The sequence below is a fragment of the Schistocerca piceifrons genome, chromosome 5, assembly GCF_021461385.2.
Source record: "Schistocerca piceifrons isolate TAMUIC-IGC-003096 chromosome 5, iqSchPice1.1, whole genome shotgun sequence".
NCBI classification, from domain to species: Eukaryota; Metazoa; Arthropoda; class Insecta; order Orthoptera; family Acrididae; genus Schistocerca; species Schistocerca piceifrons.
The window spans coordinates 281,619,545-281,632,681 of NC_060142.1; the positions used below are offsets into that span (position 1 = coordinate 281,619,545).

At 42.9% G+C, this 13,137-nt stretch overlaps 1 protein-coding gene and 1 non-coding gene across 2 annotated transcripts in view; both read right to left on the reverse strand.

Moving 5' to 3' along the window:
* The window catches only part of LOC124798943 (probable beta-hexosaminidase fdl), a 134,229-nt gene that overhangs the window by 72,136 nt on the left and 48,956 nt on the right, over window positions 1-13,137 (reverse strand). Inside the window, exons 3-4 of the mRNA XM_047262477.1 lie at window positions 11,640-11,846; window positions 5,203-5,341 (exon numbers count right to left, since the gene is read on the reverse strand). Coding sequence (XP_047118433.1) covers window positions 5,203-5,341; window positions 11,640-11,846 — 346 coding nt within the window. The remainder of the gene's footprint in view (window positions 1-5,202; window positions 5,342-11,639; window positions 11,847-13,137) is intronic.
* Trnat-ugu lies at window positions 12,276-12,349 on the reverse strand. The gene has a single exon. It is a non-coding gene; the product is annotated as a tRNA-Thr (tRNA).

Consider the following 13,137-nt stretch of genomic DNA (forward strand, 5'->3'; position numbering starts at 1 on the left):
TTATGGATACGGAAGAGTTTACTTTCAAGAAGATTGTGCCCAGCCCACTACCAAAATCATGTTAGGGCGTATCTCGACGAAACTACCAGGAAGAGGGATAGGCCAGAGAGGTGCTGTGGAGTATCCACCACGTTCCCCAGACCTAACTCCTCTGGACTTACCTGTGGGGAACAAAGGACGTCGTTTATCGACAAAAACCACGCACATCGCATGAACTTCGACAATCATGTGCAAATATCCAACTGAACACGTTGCAATCAGTAGTTCGTGCTGCAGTTCGGCGGCATCGTTTGTGTGTGGATGTTAATGATGACCATTTCGAACACCTACTGTGATATCTTTAAGTTGGACTTAAACCTACACTTTCACCAAAAATGAGAACTCCGTCAATTAGCTTGCAAGTTATGGACTCGCAAACAGTGGATACATTTTTTGAACCCTCTAACGTCTGATCTCCTTTAGCTCTGTGGGATTTACCATCTCGACATGGCATTGACAAAGCGTTGAGAGTCCACTGCAGAAATACGTAGCCACGCTATGTTGTTGTTGTTGTTGTTGTCTTCAGTCCTGAGACTGGTTTGATGCAGCTCTCCATGCTACTCTATCCTGTGCAAGCTTCTTCATCCCCCAGTACCTACTGCAACCTACATCCTTCTGAATCTGCTTAGTGTATTCATCTCTGTCTCCCTCTACGATTTTTGCCCTCCACGCTGCCCTCCAATGCTAAATTTGTGATCCCTTTGTGCCTCAAAACATGTCCTACCAACCGATCTCTTCTTCTAGTCAAGTTGTGCCACAAACTTCTCTTCTCCCCAATCCTATTCAATACCTCCTCATTAGTTACGTGATCTACCCACCTTATCTTCAGCATTCTTCTGTAGCACCACATTTCGAAAGCTTCTATTCTCTTCTTGTCCAAACTATTTATCGTCCATGTTTCACTTCCATACATGGCTACACTCCATACGAATACTTTCAGAAATGACTTCCTGACACTTAAACCAATACTGGATGTTAACAAATTTCTCTTCTTCAGTAACGCTTTCCTTGCCATTGCCAGTCTACATTTTATATCCTCTCTACTTCGACCATCATAAGTTATTTTACTCCCTAAATAGCAAAATTCCTTTACTACTTTAAGTGTCTCATTTCCTAATCGAATTCCCTTAGCATCACCCGACTTAGACTACATTCCAGTATCCTCGTTTTGCTTTTGTTGATGTTCATCTTATATCCTCCTTTCAAGACACTGTCCATTCCGTTCAACTGCTCTTCCAAGTCCTCTGCTGTGTGTGACAGAATTACAATGTCATCGGCGAACCTCAAAGTTTTTACTTCTCCATTGATTTTTAATACCTCTTCCGAATTTTTCTTTTGTTTCCTTTACTGCTTGCTCAATATACAGATTGAATAACATCGGGGAGAGACTACAACCCTGTCTCACTCCTTTTCCAACCACTGCTTCCCTTTCATACCCCTCGACTCTTATAACTGCCACCTGCTTTCTGTACAAACTGTAAATAGCCTTTCGCTCCCTGTACTTTACCCCTGTCAACTTCAGAATTTGAAAGAGTATTCCAGTCAACATTGTCAAAAGCTTTCTCTAAGTCTACAAATGCTAGAAACGTAGGTTTGCCTTTTCTTAATCTTTCTTCTAAGATAAGTCGTAGGGTCAGTATTGCCTCACGTCTTCCAACATTTCTACGGAATCCAAATTGATCTTCCCCGAGGTCCGCTTCTACCAGTTTTTCCATTCGTCTGTAAAGAATTCGCGTTAGTATTTTGCAGCTGTGACTTATTAAACTGATAGTTCGGTAATTTTCACATCTGTCAACACCTGCTTTCTTTGGGATTGGAATTATTATATTCTTCTTGAAGTCTGTGGGTATTTCGCCTGTCTCATAGATCTTGCTCACCAGATGGTAGAGTTTTGTCATGACTGGCTCTCCCAAGGCCATCAGTAGTTCTAATGGAATGTTGTCTACTCCCGGGGCCTTGTTCCGACTCAGGTCTTTCAGTGCTCTGTCAAACTCTTCACGCAGTATCTTATCTGCCATTTCATCTTCATCCTCTTCCATTTCCATAATATTGTCTTCAAGTACATCGCCCTTGTATAAACCCTCTGTATACTCCTTCCACCTTTCTGCCTTCCATTCTTTGCTTAGAACTGGGTTGCCATCTGAGCTCTTGATATTCATACACGTGGTTCTCTTCTCTCCAAAGGTCTCTTTAATTTTCCAGCCACGTTATAGTCTTCCATAATTTAGAATGTATTGCCAGTGGAGGGTGTTGTGCACAAACTGACCTCTCGATTAAGTCCCATAAATGTTAGATGGAGTTGGGTGGCCGAGCGGTTCTAGGCGCTACAGTCTGGAACCGCGCGACCGCTGCGGTCGCAGGTTCGAATCCTGCCTCGGGCATGGATGTGTGTGATGTCCTTAGGATAGTTAGGTTTAAGTAGTTCTAAATTCTAGGGGACTGATGACCTCAATGTTAAGTCCCATAGTGCTCAGAGCCATTTGAACCATTTTATATGGCCGTTCCATTTTAGATTACTCCTAATGACTACTCCCAGATAATTCACAGAATTAACTGCTTCCAGCTGCTGACCTGCTATATTGTAGCTAAATGATAAAGGATCTTTCTTTCTATGTATTCGCAGTACATTACACTTGTCTACATTGAGATTCAATTGTCATTCCCTGCACCACGCGTCAATTCGTTGCAGATCCTCCTGCACTTCAGTACAATTTTCCATTGTTTCAACCTATCGATATACTACACCATCATCCGCAAAACGCCTCAGTGAACTTCCGATGTTATCCACAAGGTCATTTATGTATATAGCAACGGTCCTACGACACTCCCATGCGGCACACCTGAAATCACTCTTACTTCGGAAGACTTGTCTCCATTGAGAATGACACGCTGCGTTCTGTTATCTAGGAACTCTTCAATCCTTGTTTGCCAAATAATTCGCTCTAACTGTTTAGAATGTTCAAGTGAACGACAATTGGGGGTCCACTGACAGTACATCGTTTTCTGGGAACATGGAGTCTATGAAGGGCTGGAAATGGTGTCCAGGTAGCCGAAGATAAGCATTTCAAGTCTATGATCGGTTCAGTTGGTCCGGAGGAACCTGTCTATTACATCTTCACAACAGCCCACAACACTATGGAGCCACCACCAGCTTGCACAGTGTCTTGTTGACAACTTGGATCAACGGATGTGTGGCGTCTGCACCGCACGTGAACCGTATCATCAGCTCGTAGCAACTGAAATCGGGACTTATCTGAACACGCCACCATTTCCTAGTTGTCTAAAGGCCAGCTCATGTGGTCACGGGCCTAGGAGGAGCTGCAGGCGACGTCGTGCTGTTAGCTGGTTTGTTTTTCCACATTGAGGACGAGTATCCAGTTTTGACACCCGCTATGTCAACCAAGGTCTTTAGTTGGTTTTTACGAGCGAGAGAAGAAAGTCAGAAATACCTAGCGTCGGTCGTATGTTGCTATAGCCCATTAACTCTACACTGTCTTCGTACGTTCCACATCGATTTCTGTGGATATTTGACGCAGTGTTGCTTGTCTGTTAGCAGTGACAGCTCTAAGCAGACGCTAATGTTTTCTGGTAAGTGAAGGCCGGAGGTTACTGCGGTGGCCGTCTTGAGAGGTAATGCCTGACATTTGCAGTTCTCGGCACACTTGACACTATCTCAGAATATTTAATTCCCAACGATTTTCGAAATGGAATGTACCATGCGTCTAGCTCCAGCTACCATTCCGCGTTCAGTCTTAATTCCCGTCATGTCCGAAACCTTTTTAAATATATCTAATGAGTACAAATGACAGCTCCGCCAACGCATTGCCTTTTTATACGGTACGTGCGCGGTTCTACCGCCATCTGTATATGTGCTTAACGGTATCCCGTGACTTACCACCTCAGTGCAAAATGCGGACTAGCAATAGCGAGTAAGCCTTTTACGAAAATAAGTGTCACTGAATTTACCGGGTGATCAAAACGTCAGTATAAATTTGAATCTGAATAAATCACGGAATAATGTAGATAGAGAGGTACAAATTGACACATACTTGGAATGACATGGGGTTTTATTAGAACCAAAAAAATACAAACGTTCAAAAATGTCCGACAGATGCCGCTTCATCTGATCAGAACAGCAATAATTAGCATAACAAAGTAAGACAAAACAAAGATGATGTTCTTTACAGGAAATGATCAATATGTCCACCATCATTCCTCAACAACAGCTGTAGTCGAGGAATAATGTTGTGAACAGCACTGTAAAGCATGTCCGGAGTTATGGTGAGGCATTGGCGTCAGATGTTGTCTTTCAGCGTCCCTAGAGATGTCGGTCGATCACGATACACTTGCGACGTCAGGTAACCCCAAAACCAATAATCGCACGGACTGAGGTCTGGGGACCTGGGAGGCCAAGCATGACGAAAGTGGCGGCTGAGCACACTATCACCACCAAAACGACGCGCGCAAGATATCTTTCACGCGTCTAGCAATATGGGGTGTTTTTTGGGCTCTAACAAAACCCCACGTCATTCCAAGCATGTGTTTCAATTTTTACCTCTCTGTCTACATTATTCCGTGGTTTATTAAGTTTTCAAACTTATACTGACTGATCACCCGGTAAATTATATGCATAGTTACAGAAAGTATTATGATGCTTCATTGTTGCTGTTACACCGACTTGCAGGCATGGTCAGCCTGAAGTGAAGAGTCATTGATTTTTTTAAGGGACGGAGAGAGTTTTTGCTGAGTGCCTACTTTTATTCCAGGATATGCATGTGACTAAGTAAGTTCCTATTGATAAAATTTGTTTGCATTATGATCCTTATGGTAAAAGAAGTCAGCATAGTTTTGATGAACACATTCAGAATGCGAAAATAATGCAATTAGCCAACCACTTTGCTGACTTTTTTTAGAAATTCTGGTTTGTTTTTCCACATTTAGGACGAGTGTCCAGTTTTGATACGCACTATGTCAACCAAGGTCTTTAGTTGGTTTTCACGCCTGAGAGAAGACAGAAATACCTGAATTGTTTAAATCTTAATAACTGGAGTTTCGGTGGTAGGCAAACCAGTTACAAGCAGGTTTCGCGGTGGTTGGTGTGAAGGGCTGTGAATTATAGTTCTGGAGCTCTGGTTTGCTAGTTGAGTTTTATGGCCAACGTACCCCTCTGCTCCGAACAGGAGACTTGCTCGGTAGGCCAGCCGGCAGCAGCGTGGGCGGGCACGTCCAGCTCCACCACCAGACGCACCCCGCGCTCTCTCGCGAACTCCGCCAGCCGCGACACGTCGTCCATACTGTACACCTGCCGGCAGGGACGTAGAGAAAGGTCAAGGCGTAATCCAGCTGTAAAGGTGAAGAAAAGAGGAGGAGGGAAGAAGTGGAAGGAGGAGGAGGGAAGAAGTGGAAGGAGGAGGAGGGAAGAAGTGGAAGGAGGAGGAGGGAAGAAGTGGAAGGAGGAGGAGGGAAGAAGTGGAAGGAGGAGGAGGGAAGAAGTGGAAGGAGGAGGAGGAGGAGGAGGAGCAAGATGACGAGGAGAAGGGACGAAATAGAACAGATGAGGGAAGAAGAATAGAGCAAAATGAGTATAAACGGCAAGAAATAGGACTGTAGGATACAAGCAAGAATCCTATAAAAGAATATATCTATAAACTTAGGAACAATGTGTTTAGTTACTGTTTATATATGCGTCCTGTAATATCCAACTCTCTGGGAAAGTCTCTAAACAAATTCTGTTCCTCGATATTTCTAAAAACGATAGTCATTTCCGTGAAGCACCTATTTCGTTTTGCCCCCTAAAGAGCACATGAAAGAAGCAGCTAGCTTCAGTCTTCTAGGTCCTGTGCCTAATATTGTCATCTCCCTATTATGGGCCTGTTATCTTTATGGTGGTACGAGTGTGTTTCCATTCTTGCTTGGATGTTGGCGGAGAACATCTTTAACACAGATTTTAAACTCCTTTCTAAAATATGCTTATTGAACGAATAAAAGTAAATCTACTTAAGCTGTTAATTACATACTTAAGAATGAAAATGTACAATAAAAATGTAAGAAAGCGATGATGTACGTTGAGTTTCTTCATTCATATCTCTTTTAGCGCAGGGACCGGTTTTATATGCGACCTCCAAGCTACCTGACCGACGTGTAGGAAGATTCCAACCTCGTTTCCGGTCAAAATAGGGGTCAGCATTCGGAGACTGGTATCTGTAGATTTCTATGGTAGACTGATCACTTCAACCACCACCGACCCTTTGATCTCCCATCACAATGGATTTCCGCGTCTGCAGCCCTTATCTTCCTTAGGGTGATCCCCGTCCGTGTTTACTCCGCTTAAACACTTTTGTTACCGTGTCACGAGTCTTAACGCCACAAAGCGGCATCCAATCTCGCGGTGGACAGTGGTCATAATGTATTTGCTTATCAGAGTATGAGATGTTTGCGTGCGTGGTATTCTAGCTCTTTTGCCCTGCAGTTGTCTTTTTGTGGTTTTAATTCCAGAAATCACATACAATGAAAATAATGGAGGAGCTGCAAATTTCTGTGTTATCACTAAAAGCAACGAGGAAAACTTCTCAACATTGTAATACGTAGTGAATCGAGTAATTTCTTCAGGTGTTTCGCTTGCGTATAATAACCAATATAATGAAGAAATAGATGAAATGTATGACGAGATAAAAGAAATTATTCAGGTAGTGAAGGGAGACGAAAATTTAATAGTCATGGGTGACTGGAATTCATCAGTAGGAAAAGGGAGAGAAGGAAACATAGTAGGTGAATATGGATTGGGGGGAAGGAATGAAAGAGGAAGCCGCCTTGTAGAATTTTGCACAGAGCATAACTTAATCATAGCTAACACTTGGTTCAAGAATCATAAAAGAAGGTTGTATACCTGGAAGAATCCTGGAGATACTAAAAGGTATCAGATTATATAATGGTAAAACAGAGATTTAGGAACCAGGTTTTAAATTGTAAGACATTTCCTGGGGCAGATGTGGATTCTGACCACAATCTATTGGTTATGAACTGCAGAATGAAACTGAAGAAACTGCAAAAAGGTGGGAATTTAAGGAGATGGGACCTGGATAAACTGAAAGAACCAGAGGTTGTACAGAGTTTCAGGGAGAGCATAAGGGAACAACTGACGGGAATGGGAGAAAGAAATACAGTAGAAGAAGAATGGGTAGCTTTGAGGGATGAAGTAGTGAAGGCAGCAGAGGATCAAGTAGGTAAAAAGACGAGGGCTAGTAGAAATCCTTGGGTAACAGAAGAAATATTGAATTTAATTGATGAAAGGAGAAAATATAAAAAAACAGTAAATGAAGCAGGCAAAAGGGAATACAAACGTCTCAAAAATGAGATCGACAGGAAGTGCAAACTGTCTAAGCAGGGATGGCTAGAGGACAAATGTAAGGATGTAGAGGCTTGTCTCACTAGGGGTAAGATAGATACTGCCTACAGGAAAATTAAAGAGACCTTTGGAGAGAAGAGAACCACTTTTATGAATATCAAGAGCTCAGATGGCAACCCAGTTCTATGCAAAGAAGGGAAAGCAGAAAGGTGGAAGGAGTATATAGAGGGTTTATACAAGGGCGATGTACTTCAGGACAATATTATGGAAATGGAAGAGGATGTAGATGAAGACGAAATGGGAGATAAGATACTGCGTGAAGGGTTTGACAGAGCACTGAAAGACCTGAGTCGAAACAAGGCCCCGGGAGTAGACAACATTCCATTAGAACTACTGATGGCCTCGGGAGAGCCAGTCATGACAAAATTCTACCATCTGGTGAGCACGATGTATGAGACAGGCGAAATACCCTCCGACTTCAAGAAGAATATAATAATTCCAATCCCAAAGAAAGCAGGTGTTGACAGATGTGAAAATTACCGAACTATCAGTTTAATAAGTCACAGCTGCAAAATACTAACGCGAATTCTTTACAGACGAATGGAAAAACTGGTAGAAGCGGACCTCGGGGAAGATCAGTTTGGATTCCGTAGAAATGTTGGAACACGTGAGGCAATACTAACCTTACGACTTATCTTAGAAGAAAAATTAAGAAAAGGCAAACCTACGTTTCTAGCATTTGTAGACTTAGAGAAAGCTTTTGACAATATTAACTGGAATACTCTTTCAAATTCTGAAGGTGGCAGGGGTAAAATACAGGGAGCGAAAGGCTATTTACAATTTGTACAGAAACCAGATGGCAGTTATAAGAGTCGAGGGGCATGAAAGGGAAGCAGTGGTTGGGAAAGGAGTGGGACAGGGTTGTAGCCTCTCCCCGATGTTATTCAATCTGTATATTGATCAAGCAGTAAAGGAAACAAAAGAAAAATTCGGAGTAGGTATTAAAATTCATGGAGAAGAAATAAAAACTTTGAGGTTCGCTGATGACATTGTAATTCTGTCAAAGACAGCAAAGGACTTGGAAGAGCAGTTGAACGGAATGGACAGTGTCTTGAAAGGAGGATATAAGATGAACATCAACAAAAGCAAAACGAGGATAATGGAATGTAGTCAAATTAAATCTGGTAATGCTGAGGGAATTAGATTAGGAAATGAGACACTTAAAGTAGTAAACGAGTTTTGCTATTTAGGGAGTAAAATAACTGATGATGGTCGAAGTAGAGAGGATATAAAATGTAGACTGGCAATGGCAAGGAAATCGTTTCTGAAGAAGAGAAATTTGTGAACATCGAGTATAGATTTAAGCGTCAGTAAGTCGTTTCTGAAAGTATTTGTATGGAGTGTAGCCATGTATGGAAGTGAAACATGGACGATAACTAGTTTGGACAAGAGAATAGAAGCTTTCGAAATGTGGTGCTACAGAAGAATGCTGAGGATAAGATGGGTAGATCACGTAACTAATGAGGAGGTACTGAATAGGATTGGGGAGAAGAGAAGTTTGTGGCACAACTTGACTAGAAGAAGGGATCGGTTGGTAGGACATGTTTTGAGGCATCAAGGGATCACAAATTTAGCATTGGAGGGCAGCGTGGAGGGTAAAAACCGTAGAGGGAGACCAAGAGATGAATACACTAAGCAGATTCAGAAGGATGTAGGTTGCAGTAGGTAGTGGGAGATGAAGCTTGCACAGGATAGAGTAGCATGGAGAGCTGCATCAAACCAGTCTCAGGACTGAAGACCACAACAACAACATAATAACCACAGCAAATCCATGTATGTTCTGCCTTTCATACATTTAACCCAGTATTTGCAACAAAAAGCGAAGATAAAATACAAAGGACAATCGATATTAAATCGTCACTGGAGTCATGGGAGAAGTTACAAGTGACAGTTTGATGTAAATAGTGCAGTCTCCAAAAATTTAACACCTCTGACTGCATCCAAACACTTTGAGAAGCCATTACTGTCGTAATATTTTCATACCATATTTTAATTTCACGTAAAGAAACAGTGTAACTGTTAGGAACAGTTCTCGTGGAGAACTAGCGACCTGGCTGAAAGTACTTTAAAATGGATTACAAACTGTCTACATAGCAATAAAACGTTTATTTTAATGGTTACCGGTTTCGGTCAGAACGTGGCAATCATCAGACCCTTTATAGCATGATGGTAGGTGGTGGTGGTGGTGGTGGTGGTGGTGGTGGTGGTGGTGAACAGAACAGGTTTTATGAGTCCACGAAGTTCAACTGATGAGTCATAACACTTGCTGCGTTCACCGCCACCGCCTACCATCATGGTATTAAGGGTCTAGGGATGGTCATACTCTGACCGAAACTGGTAACCATTAAAATGCTTTATTGCAGTCTAGTGTTTTTAGTCTATTTTTAAAACAGCATGAGTGTTGGCGTACACATGCAAGGATTTCTGTATAGTGAAGACGCAATACCTGTTAGTAGACAGAGGAAAAAATACTATTTCTTAAAATTAGCACGTAAAAATTTCAAGATTTGTATTTTCTGATGGACTAGAACCACAATGCAAGAGTGCGAACGTAACACACGCAAACATCAGGTAAAATATGAATAATTATTTGCACCTGATAATGAGAAATTATGTGTGAAGTATCCATCATCATCATCATCATCATCATCATCATCATCATCATCATCAGACAGCTGCAGACTTTCTAAAAATCTATTACGATGTACGAGTGGTATTGATTTGTTTAAAATTAATGAGCTTTTAACTGTGTGGAAAGCATAGTAATAGAAACTATAAAATTTTCTCATTGCGATCAAAAATGAGGTCAATGGTGAAAAGTGTTTGTGAATGGTATCCTACTAAAAATTTAATAGGATGCAGCGAAAACCTATTATTTAATAAATGCACTGAAGAGCCAAAGAAGCTGGTACACCGCCTAATATCGTGTAGCATGTGGAAGGGCCGCTACACTACGTGGCATTGACTCTACTAAAGTTTGAACTAGTGCTGGAGGGAACTGGCATGAATCCTGCACAGCTGTCCATAAATCCATAAGGGTACGAGGGAGTGGAGATCTCTTCTGAACAGCACATGCTCAATAATGTTCGTGTCTGGTGAGTTTGGTGGCCAGCGGAAGAGTTTAAACTCAGAGTTCCTGTAGCAATACTGGACGTGTGGGGTGTCGTATTGTCCTGCTGGAATTGCCCAGTCCGTAGCAATGCACAATGGACATGAATGGATGCAGGTGATCAGACAGGATGCTTAAGTACGTGTAATCTGTCAGAGTCGTTTCTAGACTTATCAGGGATCCCGTATCACTCCAACTGCACACGCCCCACAACATTACTCAGCTTCCACCTACTTGAACAGTCCCCTGCTGACATGCAGAGTCCATGGATTCGTGATGTTGTCTCCATAATCGTACACGTCTATCCACTCGATACAATTTGAAACGAGACTTGTCCGACCAGGCAACACGTTTCCAATCATCATCAGTCAAATGTCGGTGTTGAAGGGCCCTGGCGAGGCGTAAAACTGTGTCGTGCGGGGGTACACGAATGGGCCTTCGGCTCCGAAAGCCCATATCGATGATGTTTCGTTGAATGATTCGCACGCTGACACTTGTTGATGACCCAGCATTGAAATCTTCAGCAATTTGCGGAAGGATTGCGCTTCTGTCACACTGAACGAGTCTCTTCAGTCGTCGTTGGTCCCATTCCTGCAGGATCTTTTTCCGCCCGCACCGATTTCGGAGATTTGATGTTTTACCGGATTCCTGATATTCACGGTACACTCGTGAAATGGTCGTACGGGAAAATCCCCACTTAATCGCTTCTTCGGACGTTCTGTGTTCCATCACTCGTGCACCGACTATAACACCACGTTCAGATTCAAAGCTTGATAACCTGCCATTCTAGCAGCAGTAACCGATCTAACAACTGCACCAGACACTTTTTCTTATATAGGCGCTGCCGACCGCAGCGCGGTATTCTGCCCCTTAACATATCTCTGTATTTGAATACGCATGCTTGTACCAGTTTCTTTGGCGCTTCATTGTAGGCACGACTCAATAACAGGGTTATTGTAATAGTTGCGTTAGATACCCATAGTGAACGGTAAACATCTTTCAAGTACAAAAGATCAGACGGATTACACTCAAGATTTATTGCCTTTGAACAAACGGTCTCATCGCTCGGTCGGTCGCGGAGCCCACCTGTTCCGGAGAGTAGGCTCCGTAGCGCGCCATGGTGGGCAGCGCGCGGCTGAGGTAGGGGAAACTGGTGGAGTCCGTGAGGTGCCAGTGCAGCGTGTTGAGCTTGTTGGAAGCCATCGCGTCCACCGTGCGCTTCAGCGCCTCCAGCGGGATGAAGTTGCGCGCCGTGTCCACCATCAGGCCTCGGTGCCGAAACTTGGGCGCGTCCTGCAAACGAATCGCCCAACAGTAACAGTCAATATACCAATCACATCAGTTGACCTTAATTCACTGACAATGGAACCAATGAAGATGTAATCAATTTAATACAACCACATGAAATGTCAGTGAAATCTGTACCAAAATTAATCAAAATAAGTCTGTTCAGTAGACGTGGTTCGTTATTTGATTAACATGCTTTTTCACCATTATTGGCCGATCTAAACTTGCCTTTTTCAAATGTGCGTTTCCATACAATCGTAAACGACGAAAAACAAGGAGAAATGCTGAGGCATATTCCTACAACACAGACCCAATTAAACATAGATCTTAATGCATAACGTAATACCAACTAACTTTCCACATATTACAATGATATGAATATCACTAACTGCATACAGGCGTTGATATAAGTCAAAGTGGACAGTAGAAAATGTGTGCCCCGACCGGGACTCGAACCCGGGATCTCCCGCTTACATGGCAGACGCTCTACCCTACTGAGCCACCGAGGACACAGAGGTTAGTGCGTTAGGGTTGTTTGGGGAAGGAGACCAGACAACTAGGTCATCGGTCTCATCGGATTAGGGAAGGACGGGGAAGGAAGTCGGCCGTGCCCTTTCAAAGGAACCATCCCGGCATTTGCCTGGAGCGATTTAGGGAAATCACGGAAAACGTAAATCAGGATGGCCGGACGCGGGATTGAACTGTCGTCCTCCCGAACGCGAGTCCAGTATGCTAGGGTTTGTGCGTCTTCAGGGACTTCTCTGGCAAGTCTCCCGTGAGACCCACATTCTCAGCTATATTCATAGTGCCCCTGCCCATTATACTCATCACTCGCGGCGTTACCGCAGATTCCCGCAAGAGTTTGCACAGAAGAAGATGGTCAAATGGCCGGTGAGCCTTATATAAAGATGGTATCTGTTCTTTCGGAGATGTCCGAAAGAATAGATACCATCTTCATATATATTCTGTACATTTAAGATTCAATTATAACTACGAAAGATCCTTATGTCCTTAGATCAGACAAACTAAGATGTTTTTTGGAAGGGAGACGATTTTTAAGATTAAATGTATTCGCAATTACGAATATGAATAACCATCAACTATATAATAGAATGATGACAGTGAAAATGTATGCCGGACTGGGACACGAACTCGTATTTCCCGCTTATCGCGAGCGGTCGCCTTACCATTTGGCTATCCGTGGTCAACCGTCGGACAGAGCCAAATTTCCATATGTCGTCAACCATGCGTCTGCGACCTCTATTCTTAGATCCATTATGTATATTTCCGTACATTT